At 33.4% G+C, this 14,931-nt stretch overlaps 3 protein-coding genes across 3 annotated transcripts; 2 read left to right on the forward strand and 1 right to left on the reverse strand.

The window, feature by feature from the left end:
• Positions 1-130: 130 nt before the first annotated feature.
• LOC105334882 (uncharacterized) lies at positions 131-4,272 on the forward strand. The gene is made up of 4 exons (XM_011438489.4): positions 131-289; positions 1,522-1,606; positions 3,089-3,255; positions 3,890-4,272. The coding sequence occupies exons 1-4, from the start codon at positions 193-195 to the stop codon at positions 4,072-4,074; spliced, it is 534 nt and encodes a 177-aa protein (XP_011436791.3). The 5' UTR covers positions 131-192; the 3' UTR covers positions 4,075-4,272.
• Positions 4,273-4,440: 168 nt separating this feature from the next.
• Positions 4,441-8,762, forward strand: LOC105334883 (uncharacterized). The gene is made up of 4 exons (XM_011438490.4): positions 4,441-4,660; positions 6,492-6,582; positions 7,794-7,993; positions 8,192-8,762. The coding sequence occupies exons 1-4, from the start codon at positions 4,600-4,602 to the stop codon at positions 8,377-8,379; spliced, it is 540 nt and encodes a 179-aa protein (XP_011436792.3). The 5' UTR covers positions 4,441-4,599; the 3' UTR covers positions 8,380-8,762.
• Positions 8,763-12,152: 3,390 nt separating this feature from the next.
• On the reverse strand, positions 12,153-14,878 carry LOC105334884 (uncharacterized). Its single transcript, XM_034451158.2, has 7 exons — positions 14,709-14,878; positions 14,341-14,403; positions 14,121-14,162; positions 13,767-13,805; positions 13,303-13,362; positions 12,476-12,568; positions 12,153-12,363 (listed from the first exon to the last, which is right to left on the reverse strand). Exons 1-7 carry the CDS (start codon positions 14,787-14,789, stop codon positions 12,310-12,312), a joined length of 432 nt encoding a protein of 143 aa, XP_034307049.2. The 5' UTR covers positions 14,790-14,878; the 3' UTR covers positions 12,153-12,309.
• Between the last annotated feature and the right edge of the window lie 53 nt (positions 14,879-14,931).

Consider the following 14,931-nt stretch of genomic DNA (forward strand, 5'->3'; position numbering starts at 1 on the left):
TTCAATCAAAATTCGTCCGAGTATATCCCCTGAAGCAACTTTGGGTCACTTGCTATTAAAAGACATATATGTATATGGAATTTAAATGGTCGTTTAAAAGTGAAGAAAACTGTTTGCATAATGGCTTGGCAGGATTTGAGAATTTTGAAATAGTTCATTGCTTAGATATCCATGTAAATAGACTGAGTTTTAATGACACCGTTTGCAATTGTGTTAAAGTCACTGACCAAAATGACGGCGATTCCAGCGGCCCCGAGTCTTGGGATGTTTCTGTGTTTACTGTTTGCAAGTAAGTCTGTTTTAAATTATAGTGTGTCTAATGGATCGAGAAGAAATTCTCGAGAGTGGCGAAAATTCGTAGATTCGTAAACTTTGATAAAGTAACTTGTATTTTCGTAGCTATTATTAGTATTACATTGGTAAAATATATTAAAATATTGAAACATCAACCTTTGAAGATCATTTCATATTAATTTAGAATTTGAACTGACTTTTCAATCATTTTGAGACTGGCATTAAAAAACTGAATAAGCCGTGATTCTTCTGTCATGGTGACCTGATCGAGATGGAAGGGGGGGGGGGGGTACGATTGAACATGAAATTATAACTGTTCGTTGAAGTTGCTAACTTCTCAATATGATTAATAAGTGTTATAAAATAAATATGGAATTCAAGTAAATAGCGCCTCCTTTGGTTATTTTGCAATCAAGTTTAACCTCGGGTGGAAATGAACCATTTTGAAACATTATTTAAAGTACTTAATCAGTACTTAATCAGATACACAAATATTCGGGTTGATATACTTTTCACTTTTAACTTATTTAGGAGGAAACCATTATTATTTATCATATATGGTTAAGCTAAATGTACATAAAAATTAACCTTATAAACCATACATCGCTTTGGAATTTGATAAGAACAATAACTTATTTACGGGTTAAATCATAATATTTTGACGTTCATCTTAACATAACTTTTACAACTGTGCTGACAAAAATAATTCACTGCTTTGTTTGTCCCATCAACTGTCCGTGATAAAATGAACGTTAACATATTACAATTCAGTGCAGGTAATTATTATTTACGAAAATCGATTCATTTCTTTTGAAAAATATCGCTTCTTGAATGTTAAATGCTTGTTAGTCAAGCCAAACATTTTTCGCTCAACCATTTTAGCTTTTGGTGCAAGGTTTATTATCATACTTATTATCATACATAGGTTCATGGTTTGTGATGTCATATAGATTAAAATATAATGCACCCGTTGTCTGTGATTATATTTCTATACCCTAGCTGCAGAAGCAACCAGGACAATTTTACAAGTAAAATACACGCGGAGTGTAGACATGACGTATTAAAAATGAATTAAATAGTCACCAGTAAATAATTGATATAGCTTGATTAATCTTTTTAAAAATTCATTAAGATAAGTATTAATTATGTTTTGAACCCATTTAATACACGCACACAAAGCAATATTCCTTGTATTTGAGTATTAAATTTTCTCTTTCGTTTAACCAGATATTCGGAGCACGGTCGGCGTCTACTGCTACTACTCGTACACCTACTCCTATTACTACTGCAACTATAGCTACTCCGACGATGTGTGAGTACAATCTGCTTCACATTCATTTTTAATTGTAGTTATTCATTCGATAAACTTATTTCAGGAAAAAAAAGTGTAAATTAAACTTATGAATTTCAAAGCTTTAGGAAATATTTTCAGTGTACCTTTCATTTCTATCAAAGATCTATATAGATGCAATGTTAGATCAAGCCCTCTTTGTTTATGTGGGAAGTTTGAAGACGCACATCACTTTTTTTTTCTCTTGTCCTAAGTATGCAACTGTTAGGGAAGAATTTTTTAATAAATTTCTTAGATTTGACAAAATTCGTATTCTTGACTCTCGTTCCTTACTTTGTGGAGACGACTCACTCAGCGTGGATGAAAATAAATACCTTCTTTCTATTGTTCAAATTTATATTTAAGGTACTGGCAGATTTGAATAATCACAAATTTGAGTATTTTTTACAACATTTTGCTTATTTTTATTTATATATCTCGTTCATCCTTGCATACATGTAACATTAATAGTAGATAACATTAACTTTCTTACTACGTTTATCAAATATCTACGTACTGATAATTGACAATGTATAAGTACAAACTGAGACGTATCTGCAATTATATTGTATTTGTTGTTTTTACATGTAGGGAGAGGGCGAATGAAGTTTTTATAGCTTGTGCCCAATCCCATTGCAATACATAATGCAATAAAATATGTTCAAAATTTTTATCATTTTGCATTAAAGGGGCATGGTCACGATTTTGGTCAAAAATTATATTTCCGATTTTAATGTTTACAATGCTTAAGAAAGGCATTTTTAATAGGCAACCAAAATTTGAGTGTCATTTATTGAGATATAAGCGAGTTACAAAGCTTACAATTCTCTGCTATGTAAACAAAGCGTTTGTTTACATTTTGAATGTTAGAGTGAAAATTGAAAATTTAGACCTAAAATGAATGTGGTAAACGTTAGGTACTGTTTATTCGTGCTTAAAATGAATAAGAAGATAGACAAATCAGCTTGAAAAAGATTTTTTTACTGGTATATTGAACCTTCATTGTATGTAAACAAAAACAGGACACGAGCCTTGTTTACATGACAAAGAATTGTGAGCCCTGTATCTAAATCTACGACTGACTCTCAAAAATCATTTGATCATTAGAAATACATTCCTAAAGCATTGTAAATAACAAAAACTGAAGAAAAAAATTTGACCAAACATTGAAAAAACATGCCCCATTAGAATCACAGGGGCTCGTCACGAAGTTTTTCAACCTTTTATATCTACCACCTCTATACAATAAAATATTTTTCAACCTTTTATATCTACCACCTCTATACAATAAAATATTTTATTGTATAGAGGTGGTAGATATAAAAGGTTGAAAAACTTCGTGACGAGCCCCTATGATTAGAATTCATAAATGGCGAAGTTACGAGATCTCAAAATAAACTCATGTATATAAAAACATTGATGAAATATTTGATAATTGTTTATTTTGTTGTGTTTGATTGACAGGAGCGTGGACGTGATAGGTGGCGCTGTGGCGGGGGTCATCATATTCGCCATCATCGTATTTGTGGTGATCGCGATCTTCTGTAAGAAGAAGGTGGTCACTAGAGGGCGTGTGACAAACATTACCCCGGCAACCACCATCACCACCATTCAACCGCCACCACCCCAAGGTACCACCAAACAGTATTCATATGTACATTGTAAAAATATACTTACATGCATCTCCCAATGTACTTTTTGTTAAGAACCATTATAACAAGACCTTGGACTTTCGGTAGAACGTAACTATCTTTTCCTTGCATCAAAACAAGCTAAAAATGACGCTGGTTTCAGGTGAATTATTCATAGATTGCGTAGTCTTGGATCAAAAGCCAGACAAATCTAGTTGATTTCATAGAGCAACGGCTGAGTGGCCAGCAATGAAATAGACAGGCTTACCTCACATTGCTGTTTGACAAGACTACCCAAAGTCCAAGCTCTTGTTAAAATGTTTCTAAAATGTGTGATGAAAACTTGAAAGTGTACGCTTCTATATCACACAAAATTTACTTTCCCAGGTGTTCAATTCATTCAAATCTGTATATTAAAATTGTTATAACACCCACAGAATCCTACATTTATCTTAAAAGCCCATCTGTGTAGCTTCTATTATTTTTTTCTATGTTACATCGTAACAATCGTTTTATTAAATGTAAAAAAAGAAATATTTTTCATTCAAATACGTCAGAAGAATTGCAAATTAAGCATACATATATGTCTAGTTTTAGTTTAATCAGGAAGCAATATATTGTTTCCTATTTACAGGAGGATTCAATCAACCACCGCCTCCCTCTTTTGGAGGAGGTAACCCAGCGTACCCACCCGGCCAGTACCCTCCCCCACCCCCTGCCTATGGAACTGGAGCTTATCCACCCCCGGGCGGAAGTTACCCACCCCCGGGCGGAAGTTACCCACCCCCGGGCGGGAACTTTCCACCTCCAAAATACTAACATCCTGCTGTGAAATAAACTACACGTGTAGTTACATGTATGTGCGTCTTTTGACAAGAACTTTAAACTCGAGTGACAGACAGTGCTGTGTTTTTCTCCTTAATTAACCTTGCATATGTAACTTGTGTTTCTATGATTGTAGTTTCAATCACTACTTTATCTTTATGCAAACATGAAATAAAATGATTTACTTATTATTGTGACATATCATTACGTGTATTTCTCAGAGAGAGAGAGAGAGAGAGAGAGAGAGAGAGAGAGAGAGAGAGAGAAAGATATTTCTCAATCCTGATAACTGTTCACAGTCACCTATATATATATATATATGTTTTGATATACAAAGAGTTTCCTTTTTGACGTCACGCTGAAGTTTAAATGTCTTTTCTACTTTCCGTCACGGATGATTAGGAAATCGTGATCGAAGTAAAATCGGATTATGATGGTTTTCAAAGGGTAAATAAAATTCTGACCCCAGTGGTTTCCTACCAAGACGACGACAAAACAACCAAGTCTGAGGAAAACAAAATGGAGAGTATGACGGCCATGGCGCGAGACTTCCTTCTCTTCATTGTCACTGCTCTATCATGTAAGTCTTTCGAACCGATATTTCTCTTCTCTGTGCCCTTCCAAAAGTATGATATTATATAATCAATAAATATTGGAACGAACATGGGTTAAAAATAGACAAATTTGTGAAAGTATACAGAGAACTTGGTGCGCAATTTTATGTATTGTATAGGTTGGCTTAAGAATACTCTTGTTATGAAATATCAATACAAAATACAACCCACAGTTTCATATTTGTCATTTAGGTTATCTCGTATAATTTAATATACGCTTGTTTATCTTACAACACAGTATGTTTATAAAACTTTTCTACGATGTAAAATTTAGAACATTTAGGCGCATGCTATATTGTTGACTTATACAATCTTAAAGTATACATTTGATTGATACTTGTTCATTTTATAGTATATACATGCAGTAAGAACATTCAGGCGCACACGGTATCACAGTATACATGTATATCCCTGAGTTCGTATTGAACTAGAACCCTCAAGAGATTTTGAAATGCCATTTTCGTTGTTGGGTCATGGGGTCTAGCGTTCCTCAGTAAATCTTTAGCGTGTAATTTGATACTCTGATATATCCAGTAAGTATCTATATGATTTCAAAGGCTTACTTTTGTTTTAATAACGCCATATTCAATCAGTGAATTTCACAATGATAGGTGTTCGGATGCATTACCTATGTAATATACTGTGTGTATTCTAAATTTTCCATTTGTATTATTACTATTATTATGTTACAGCTAATGTTCCATGATCTGATTAGACATTTGGTTTAAACAATAAGCAAACAAAACTTGCAATAAAGTTAAAATTGTTGTAGATATCCCATTTTCTTTAATTTCATAATTTCGTTTCAATTTCTTGTTGAAATATGATTTAAAAGCAATTGTTTAATGCGAGTGACAGTTAATTTGTTGTTTTTATGCATAGGTTTAAAAGTTTATTTGGCTTTTTTATTGGCCTTTAGTATGTATTTATATAGATTATTGTATTGTGCATTGAATTGATATAAAATTTTTACATCTGAATTATAAAACTAAAACGATGTTTTTGCTTTCTATTAAAAAGGTACCAAAAAATCAATTAAAATAATTCAAAGCCGATATCGGTGTTCCTTTTTTGTAATTAGTTTTCAAAATGATTCTTTATTTATCAGTAATTTTATGCATTGGTGTGTCGAGCCATCTTAATTCTGTTTAATGTAATTAATTGAGGATCTTACCCGCCCAACATACTGAAGAATTCATATAATATTAATGCATCTAATGGGTAATAGGCAAAACCTACATAAGCGTTCTCCATATTCAGTACAGAAAAGGTAGCAACATCTAATGCATTTTATAATATTCCATCCATTCAAGTTATTTTAGCAAATAATCTTATCATTTTCTGACATCAAGAAAAATATTCGATAGATGTTCATGTATTTTCCCTATTACACTGTTTTACCTATATTATGTCTTCGTCATTTGTGGATGATTTTTTCTGGGTAAAAAGAAAATACATTTCAAAATAACTAAGATCGTTAAGTACATGTACACCTCTATGCAAATAAACCTCTATGCAAAACAAAAAGCAAAAAACTCCTTAGATTTCAGAAACATCTTTAAATGTTTATCATGCAGAGGCCTTGAGTGTCCCTATTTGGCATGTAAGGCGAACAGTTTTTTAAAATCGATCGTTATCGCTGGGATGGAATGAAGGAGGGCAAAACACTAGAAATAAAGGGAAAATACGACTGAGTAAACATGGCAGTTCGCGTCATATTTTTTTTTTTTGCCGTTATTTTCGAAAGTGACATGTCTTTAACAACTTCCTTGAAATATGGCGTACTTGGTTTTTCAGTGAATGCCTCCGTGAGAGCGGCCTCCTACTGTTACTACTCCTACTACTACTCCAACTACAGATGTTACTACTACTACTACTATTACTATGAGTAAGTACTACTATTACTATGAGTAAGTATAAGTCCCAAGACAACCGGGCACCCATATACTCATGTGTTTCCCCATTTCACCTTAACTGTTAGTTACATGTTGAAAAATGTAAAAAGAAAAGTAGTTGAGCAAAATGGGAATTTCTAAATAAAACTTCTTTAAAAACCAAACTTGTGAAATGGTAATATGTTTTGATAAAAATTAATTATTACAAAGAAAAAAATGGTACTGGAAAAATGAAGAAAAATCAATGTAATGTAAAAACAGTCTATTCTGCACTGTGATATAAACATGAATAGTAAAATAGTGAATAGTGAACAAAAAAAAACTGTTATCAAATACATTTCACATGTAAATTCAAATTTATTCATGAATACAATCATTAAATTGATATAAATTATATGGGTGAGAGAGAGAGAGAGAGAGAGAGAGAGAGAGAGAGGAGGTCATGTTTGATTTTTTTTATTTTGATTTTAAAGGAATATCTCAGAATTATACGCATTCTTTGAGAATTATGGGGTAATCAAATACGATAGGGATTAATGATAGATTTGATCACGCTCGACTGTATATTTGATCACCTCATAATATCTAAAGAATGATTTCTTATTATTTATTTTTACATGTATACACTTTCAGCAGTTTAATGATTAAAAGAGATATTTACATTTTCAGCGCCTCTGTCTGTGATGACACAACGAATCAATTTGAATTTGACTATGCTCTGTAGCATCCGGTCTGACGATGGACGACGTCCATCCGAATTTATTTCAGACCGGGAACTACAGACCTGCAGCTAACCAAAATTAATACTCAAAAAATGATTCCCATAATCAAAATGGTCCTTGATGAAATGTATTGAATTACATTTTATAAAATCGTTCTGTTATCATAGACACTGGAAAATGTAAATATGTTCTTTTATAATACATTTGGTATATATTTATTTCATGTAAATGGTTGTCTTTGAGACATTTTGTCAGGCTGAATTCACCCCTACCCCATTAATAACAAGTGGTGGCGTTTACGTCTATTGATTAATCCGTACAGCGGTGCTTTTATCTGTTACCCTACACGTGGTGCTGGTTTTGTCTGTTTTTTGCTGTATGAGAATATGTACTGATATTTGACTAATGTATATAGACTCTAACATTTGGTGTTGTATTCGACTATTGTCCATAACACGTGGTTATGTTTTTGTCTATTGCAGTAGCTCTGTGGGGACGATCGCCGGGGCGGTGATAGGGGGGTTGTTCGCCTTAGCAGTCGTCATCGGAATCATCGTGTTCATCTGTGTTGTTGTCTGTAAATGTAAAACGACTGGGGTCAGAGGTCGAGTCGTACAACCCGGAGTGGGCGTGTCCAATAATGTCACGTATATAAATTCCCCATCAGCGCCACCCTACAACAGTAAGAGTTTCGATTTCTGTCTTGTATTTGCAATATTATACTTCTTGGATATGTTTGAATTGTCAATCCCACTCAACAATATATAGTCATAATTATAGTAATCAAACACTGATCAAATTATCTAAAGAAATAATTATGTAATTCAATGTAATGATAAACTCAATGCATACAATGATATAAATGTTTCTTTTGCAACAGGCGGGTTTACCTATGGTGGAACTCAACCAATGAATACGGGACCAATGCCCCCGGCGTACACCAACCAGGCACCCCCGGAATACCAACCCCCACCCCCAGCGCCTCAGTACAACGACCCCGTCTACCCTCCCCCTCAATACCAGAACATAACCAACGCACCCCCACCTACCACTCATGAGTATAGATGAAAATACGCTATGAAATTGTTGGATGTTTTTTCCTTTGGCAAACATTGTCCTTTTATAACATTATCATGAATAAGATATGTTTGAAAAATTATTTACTGTAATGTACTATAGCATATACAAATATTGTTGTGTTCTCAGATTTGATACATATTTACGACTGTACGTTGTCTTCCATAAATCCAAACTGTTCATCTCAATGCAATGTATTTTATCATTTGCAAAAACAAAAATACTGCGTGAAAATGTTATGAAATATTTAAATGCTCTCTCTCTCTTTCTCTCTCAGTGGAATGAAACTTTTTCCGAATGTTTATATTGTTTTATAGTTGCGACGAATGTCTAACGTTGAGTTTTTGTTATTATAATAAACACTACTTACTGAGTCACTTACTTTTCGGTCTTCATTATTTCCATAAACTAGAATACTGCATCAAAATTTTAAGGTGGCATGAGACACCTCCATATTGTTACATGTACATATTTCTGATCGAAATAAACCATTAACTGGAAAAAAAATTTATAAATCTTTTCTCTCCCATAATTGTTCCCTTACAGTGTAGCGCAATATGATATGAGCGTTTACCGTGAATCTGTAAGTCATGAGTTCGAATCCTGCTGGGGTTTTTCTTAATTTTTACCATTTCAAAAATTATTTTTTAGTTAAATGTTGTGAAATTTGAAAATTCTAAAACGGTCAAGGTATTTTGTTCGATCATTGTATTCTTTTATCTACGTTGATATCGACAGGTGTCCCATATAACCTTGATTTATGACGGGTTACAATTACTTTCAGAAATAAGATTACATTATATTCAAAGACGGATACCGATATATGCTTTTAAATATTCAAATACTTTTTACGTTGAGGCGCTGCAATTTGCTTTCATTGCCGTCGACGTCACTGTTTCCCTCTTTTATGGTGCTTCAACTAAGGGCACACAACTCGTTAATTAAAACCCCCGTTTGTTGTTTTCAAAAAAAAGAACTTCACCGGGTATAACACTACTTTATCTGTTTATGAATATTAATTTGACTTATTTGAAAATGCCCAAAAGAAAAGGAAGTAGAAGAACGAACGATAACTCTTGCCCTGGTAATTTTAAACAAAAAGCTGCCCGTTATTAAAGCGGTAGCGGAGCTGCTGTGTATATTAGTCTCCTCATATTCATTGGCGCCACGCATGTAATAGGGTGTAAGAAAAGGAAGAAATTTGCCTATTTGACTGTGTTTGTATAGGCATGCTATGTAATTTCAAAATGTTTTTAAATAAACACATATAAATGTATCAAATTAAAACAGGAATTCTATTAAGGTGTAAATCTGCGCTTGTCGATATCGTTTCAGAATTTTCAAAGGAACATTTATATACTAGTATAACAATAGACTTGACTGACCGGTATTGATTTCTGTCTTTACAAAAAAACACATCGATTTAATTTAGGTTCTAGTTCCGAGAATGTATAGTGATTGAAAATAAAGTTTCACAGTCGTTGTCCGAGCAGTATAAGTTATGAACTTTTTTTTTTATTAATTTTGTATTCAGTTTACATTCTATAATACATGTTCAAATCTTTATATTCGTTTATTTGCAAACCAACTATCGAAAGTCTCGCGTGACGCGATTTCAAAGGTCGCCAACCATTTGACTCTTTGCGACAAATAATGCACGTCCATTAGTTTTCTCAACAGAAATAAAAGGAAGAGTGAAGTTTGTAGATGTAGAAGGATTGTTACGAGGCGTTCGATCACTATCATCATTCAGTGTAAATTCAACTGATTTTTTTTCCTTATTAATCCTTTATAAGGGGACGTACCTGATGCCGGAATGGCAAGTGGACAAAAAACTCACCCACCCCACCCCCATTTTTTTCTAATCTATTAACCTTCCTCCTGCATTTTTGACTTAAAATATCACCAATGCATATGTTATTTGCAAAGAACGAATGCATCTACTTTGCAATACTTCTCTCACAATTGTACCATTTCCTATTGATCTTCTGGAAAATCAAACGCAACAGTTTTTGCTCAGCATGATTTTTTTTGTGTGGCACATGTCTCGAGTAACACAGAGTGAATGGTTCTTGTCCTCAAACAAAGCGTGCTTACACTGGGGTATACATGTAGTTCCGGTTGATTGCTTTTATATGTAGTGAAGTATGTATATACTTTTTCCATCGATATCTTTAATTGATTCAAATCCATCTGGAGAGAGCTATGCGTACTAAATACGATGATGCAATACCATGGCATTCGTAATGTGTAGTAAAGTCAAGTAACGGGGAGCGGCAGGGAAGTGAACTTGTTTACTTTTTCTTACCACAATATTGTTTTAGTCGCGACCCTGGAGTTATAAAAAAATATTTCTCAAAAACAACTTTAATAGTACTAGTTATCCTTATTCCTTTGATAATTTTGCTAGAAAGTCATCAGACTTATAGATGTTTTAATTTAAAGCAATATGAGCTGCATTTTTCATGTTGAATTTTTTTTTTACTGAAATGTTCTTTTCTACTAAAATGACAAAAACATCATGGTTTTTAAATTTCTGTTTGCAATATTTTTGTGGAATAGGCCGCTAAGAAGCCTTATTTGGAGCAAAATTGAATTATTGTCGTCCTGTACAAAAATTGATTTGCTATTAATATAGGATATATTCCTTAGAAGAGAAATATTTGCTTTGACAAAAATTAATGATTTTTTCAAATCTTATTATAAATGTTTAAGTTATGTGCAGACTTATCATACTAGCAGGTAATTGCAGCAAAATAAAATTCTAAAAAATACAGCTCATATTGCTTTAATTTATACTGTTCCTGAAGATTTATAAAATCATTCTATTGAATTCGGGACAGAAACATTTATTTTATCGCTTCTGTTAATATCCTAAGCTACACTCTTACACACATAGTCCATTTGCAACACCTAAGGAGGTTGACTCAGGCACGTAGCATCGTTTTTGAAAGGGGGGGGCAGACTCATCCAAAAAATCTTGACAAGCAAAAGGAAATTTAAACTTTCCTAAAATCTTCAAAATCCTAATCCGTGGGGGGGGGGTATAACTTCAATTTCACTCCTCCTTTCCTTATTTTCATATCAATTTTTTACATACTCCCAAAAAAGTGGGGGGGGGGGGGCAACTCCATGACAATTCAATTTTTTATATGTAAATTTTCAAAAAAATTGTTCCTGCGAAAAAAAGTGTGGGGGGGGGGATGCTACGTGCCTGTGACTTTAGTTCCCACTGCACATGTTTTTGCACATTCTATTAAAATACAGTGTATTTATTGTCAACCCGCGACGCGTTCTTGGTTACCCCATTCTAGAGTGTTATATCCTTTAGTTCTGTTTATCGAATTTAAGAAACGAATTGCTTTATTTTATTTATTCAACATTTGTCAAATTTTCACTTTTATGTATATTCTAAATAAGTTCTTAAAGTAAGTTTTTAATCAATTTTACAATAATTTTTTATCAAGTAAAATTCAATTATACGGACATCATATAACACGTGTTGAAATAACAAAGGTGTAAGCAGTTACTCTGGTGCAGGTTTGAAAACAGTTACAACTTTTTATACTCTACATACGACAACCAACTGTCAGTTGCTAACTACTTGTTGCTTACTGCGCGCGCCGCGCGTGCGTACATACACACGCACACACACAAATATACTTTGCATTAAATTTCAAGTCATATTACAAAAAAAAAAAAAAATTGAAACAAAAGTATTTGAGTAACTCAAGGGGACAAAAAAGAAACACCAGAAACAGAGGTATTAAAAATTGTATTTGTATAATAGTTTTAAAAGGAAATTAACAAGGAAATATATCAAAGCTAGATGTAAATGTAACATTCAAAAAAATAAATTTTGTTTATCAAAATAAAAATGTATTAATAAAGTTCCGTGATATTATTATGATAATTAGAAAATCAAACTCCCAGGCAACAACAACAGAACTGCAGAGCTCTCTTAAAAACATTTTTCTGAAACAAGAAGAGGAATTCATAATTAGTATAATTACTTGACAAAAATATAAACATCTTAATGATAAAGTGTGTTATACTTGTTGCATCATGTATTCCGTAGAGCCCTTACTTTTTTTCTCTTCGTCAGTACCTTCTTCCCCGAGTCAATGTTTGTAGCATTGAAGAATGCTGTTTTGATGTCAGCATCAGCAATTCTGTTTGCCTTGAAATGAAAATTGAATTACGTACATCGATACATACGTATGAGAGAGAGAGAGAGAGAGAGAGAGAGAGAGAGAGAGAGAGAGAGAGAGAGAGAGAGAGAGTTGTAAAAATTGTTTATGAAAATTTTTTCAAGGATTTAGTGAGAACTAAGTACATTGTTTGTACCCCCCCCCCCCCATTTAAGGAAGCAGTGACAAAAAAAATCACATCGGAACAACTTCAAACATTTAAAGTCAAGATGTAGTAAATCAAAAAGTTCCTACAGAATAATAAGATTCAAGATATGAATTCTTTCTATAATGCTTCATAACAATATCTTTGTTTGATAGAGTGTTTCGGGGCTTAAATTTTTAGTAACCACGATGAAAAAAGTTTTAGGCTGTCATTTTTTTATGAAATAATGGTATTAATTTAAGTCCAAAATCTCGAAGTTTTGTTCATTTTTGCCTAATAAGATATATCTAGAATTGTTGCAGTCTCTCCAAAAACGATAGTTAGTACACAAGCTCTTGACCTCCCCATTAAAATAATGTCAAAATGAATATAGATATTGGGATTATTACTTTTCCCATGATTTGATAAATAATGTCAAATGATTGTTTCATATTAAGAACATACAAGCCGTAAAGTACGGGAAAATTTCGTAGCTACAATTATGACGTTATAATGGTTCTAGCACCAAAAAGATTTTCTGAAATCATTTATTTGAATTATATTAATTATCAGCCATACCTCAGGTCCATATACCAGCTCCTCTATAGAGACGTCGATAATATCGTTTATAAATTCTCTCTGGAAAACAAAGCAAGAAATTCATAAATGATAAAAATGATGTCATCTTTGAGTGTATAAATTAACAATTCGAATACAAACTTCCTACTCAGCATGTTTATGATTTCGAGTCTGTGGCTTTAGTAAGAGAATTTCAGTGGTTCAAAATGGTTTTTTTTATAGAGAGTAGGATGTTTAATCAAATTAAAATAACTCAATGTACACAACCTTGGGGGTGACGGGGGCCTAGACCCTATGAAAAACATGATAGATCTTACCACCCTCCCCACCAATACCTACCCCTCCCCCTCCCCCCACACACATACTTACCCCACCCCACACAGATACACACCCATACCTACCACCCCCCCCCCCCTAAAACTTATTTCTATATTATTATGTAAGGTATCAAAATCTGTACTTACCAAAGCTTCCTCATTGACAGGAACTGGGGGTCTGAGGGGCTGAAAAACCGAAACATGACTGAATACATGCAATACAGAAATTACCCCTCCCCCCCAAAAAAACCAGAATGAAATTAACAAGTTAGATTTGTATCTAAAATATCTCATAGGGATCATGTAAGCCATCAAGTAAAACAATGTTCATACTGAATATATCCATAGAACATTTACTTTTACAGTTAGTTATTCTTAATTTAGAGCTCAAGACAGACACGAATGAAATTACTACAATAGTAAGAAAAAGATATGCCAATGAATTGTAGAACAATTAGTAAATGACATTGTTCATTCCATGTTCATAATCATGTAACATACCTGTCCTCTGTCAATGAACATGGCTTTTGGCTGGACCAAAAACTGAAAAATGATAAGATAAAAAAATAATTTAAGATTTATTATGTATTAGTTTTGAGAGAGAGAGAGAGAGAGAGAGAGAGAGAGAGAGAGAGAGAGAGAGAGAGAGAGAGAGAGAGAGAGAGAGAGAGAGAGTTCGAGAGAGAGTTCTATAGTAACAAAAAATTAGTTGTAAACTTACAAGCTCGACCTCAGCTTTAGTCATTTTTTTGGTCGGATCCAGCTCACTGCAGTCAAGTTCAACCTAGTATTTAAAAAAATTGTAGTACTATAGGACTAAAAAGCAGTTATAATTTTAATTGGTGTGCATATTTGTGAGAGAGAGAGAGAGAGAGAGATTTAAAATAAAAATTTATTTCTTCATACATGGTAGACATAACACTTGTAATAGAATAATTAACACTGTTGTGCGCAGCGATATACATTGTATCTATATAGAAATCTTAAATGATATTCGTGAGAAAATAGTTGAAGTATAAGTTATACTATAAAAAAAAATAGGCCTATAACATAACTTTGGATTGTAATGTTACAATGACATGTACTTACAAGTGAATGGTCCTCCGTATGCCGAGTGATCGGTCTACCGTAGGGCACTGACAACCGTGGGTCCGGTCTCTGTTTTGGCATGATTTTTATAAAAATTCTGAGTGTATGGTAAATATACAACAAACCTCAATCGCAGGTCTCCAAGGTGGGAATATCTGTGACGTTGCTACAGTGACGTCACAAACTTCGATCCCGATGCATTATTTATATGAACATATGATCC

This window comes from Magallana gigas, chromosome 4, assembly GCF_963853765.1.
Source record: "Magallana gigas chromosome 4, xbMagGiga1.1, whole genome shotgun sequence".
NCBI classification, from domain to species: domain Eukaryota; kingdom Metazoa; phylum Mollusca; class Bivalvia; order Ostreida; family Ostreidae; genus Magallana; species Magallana gigas.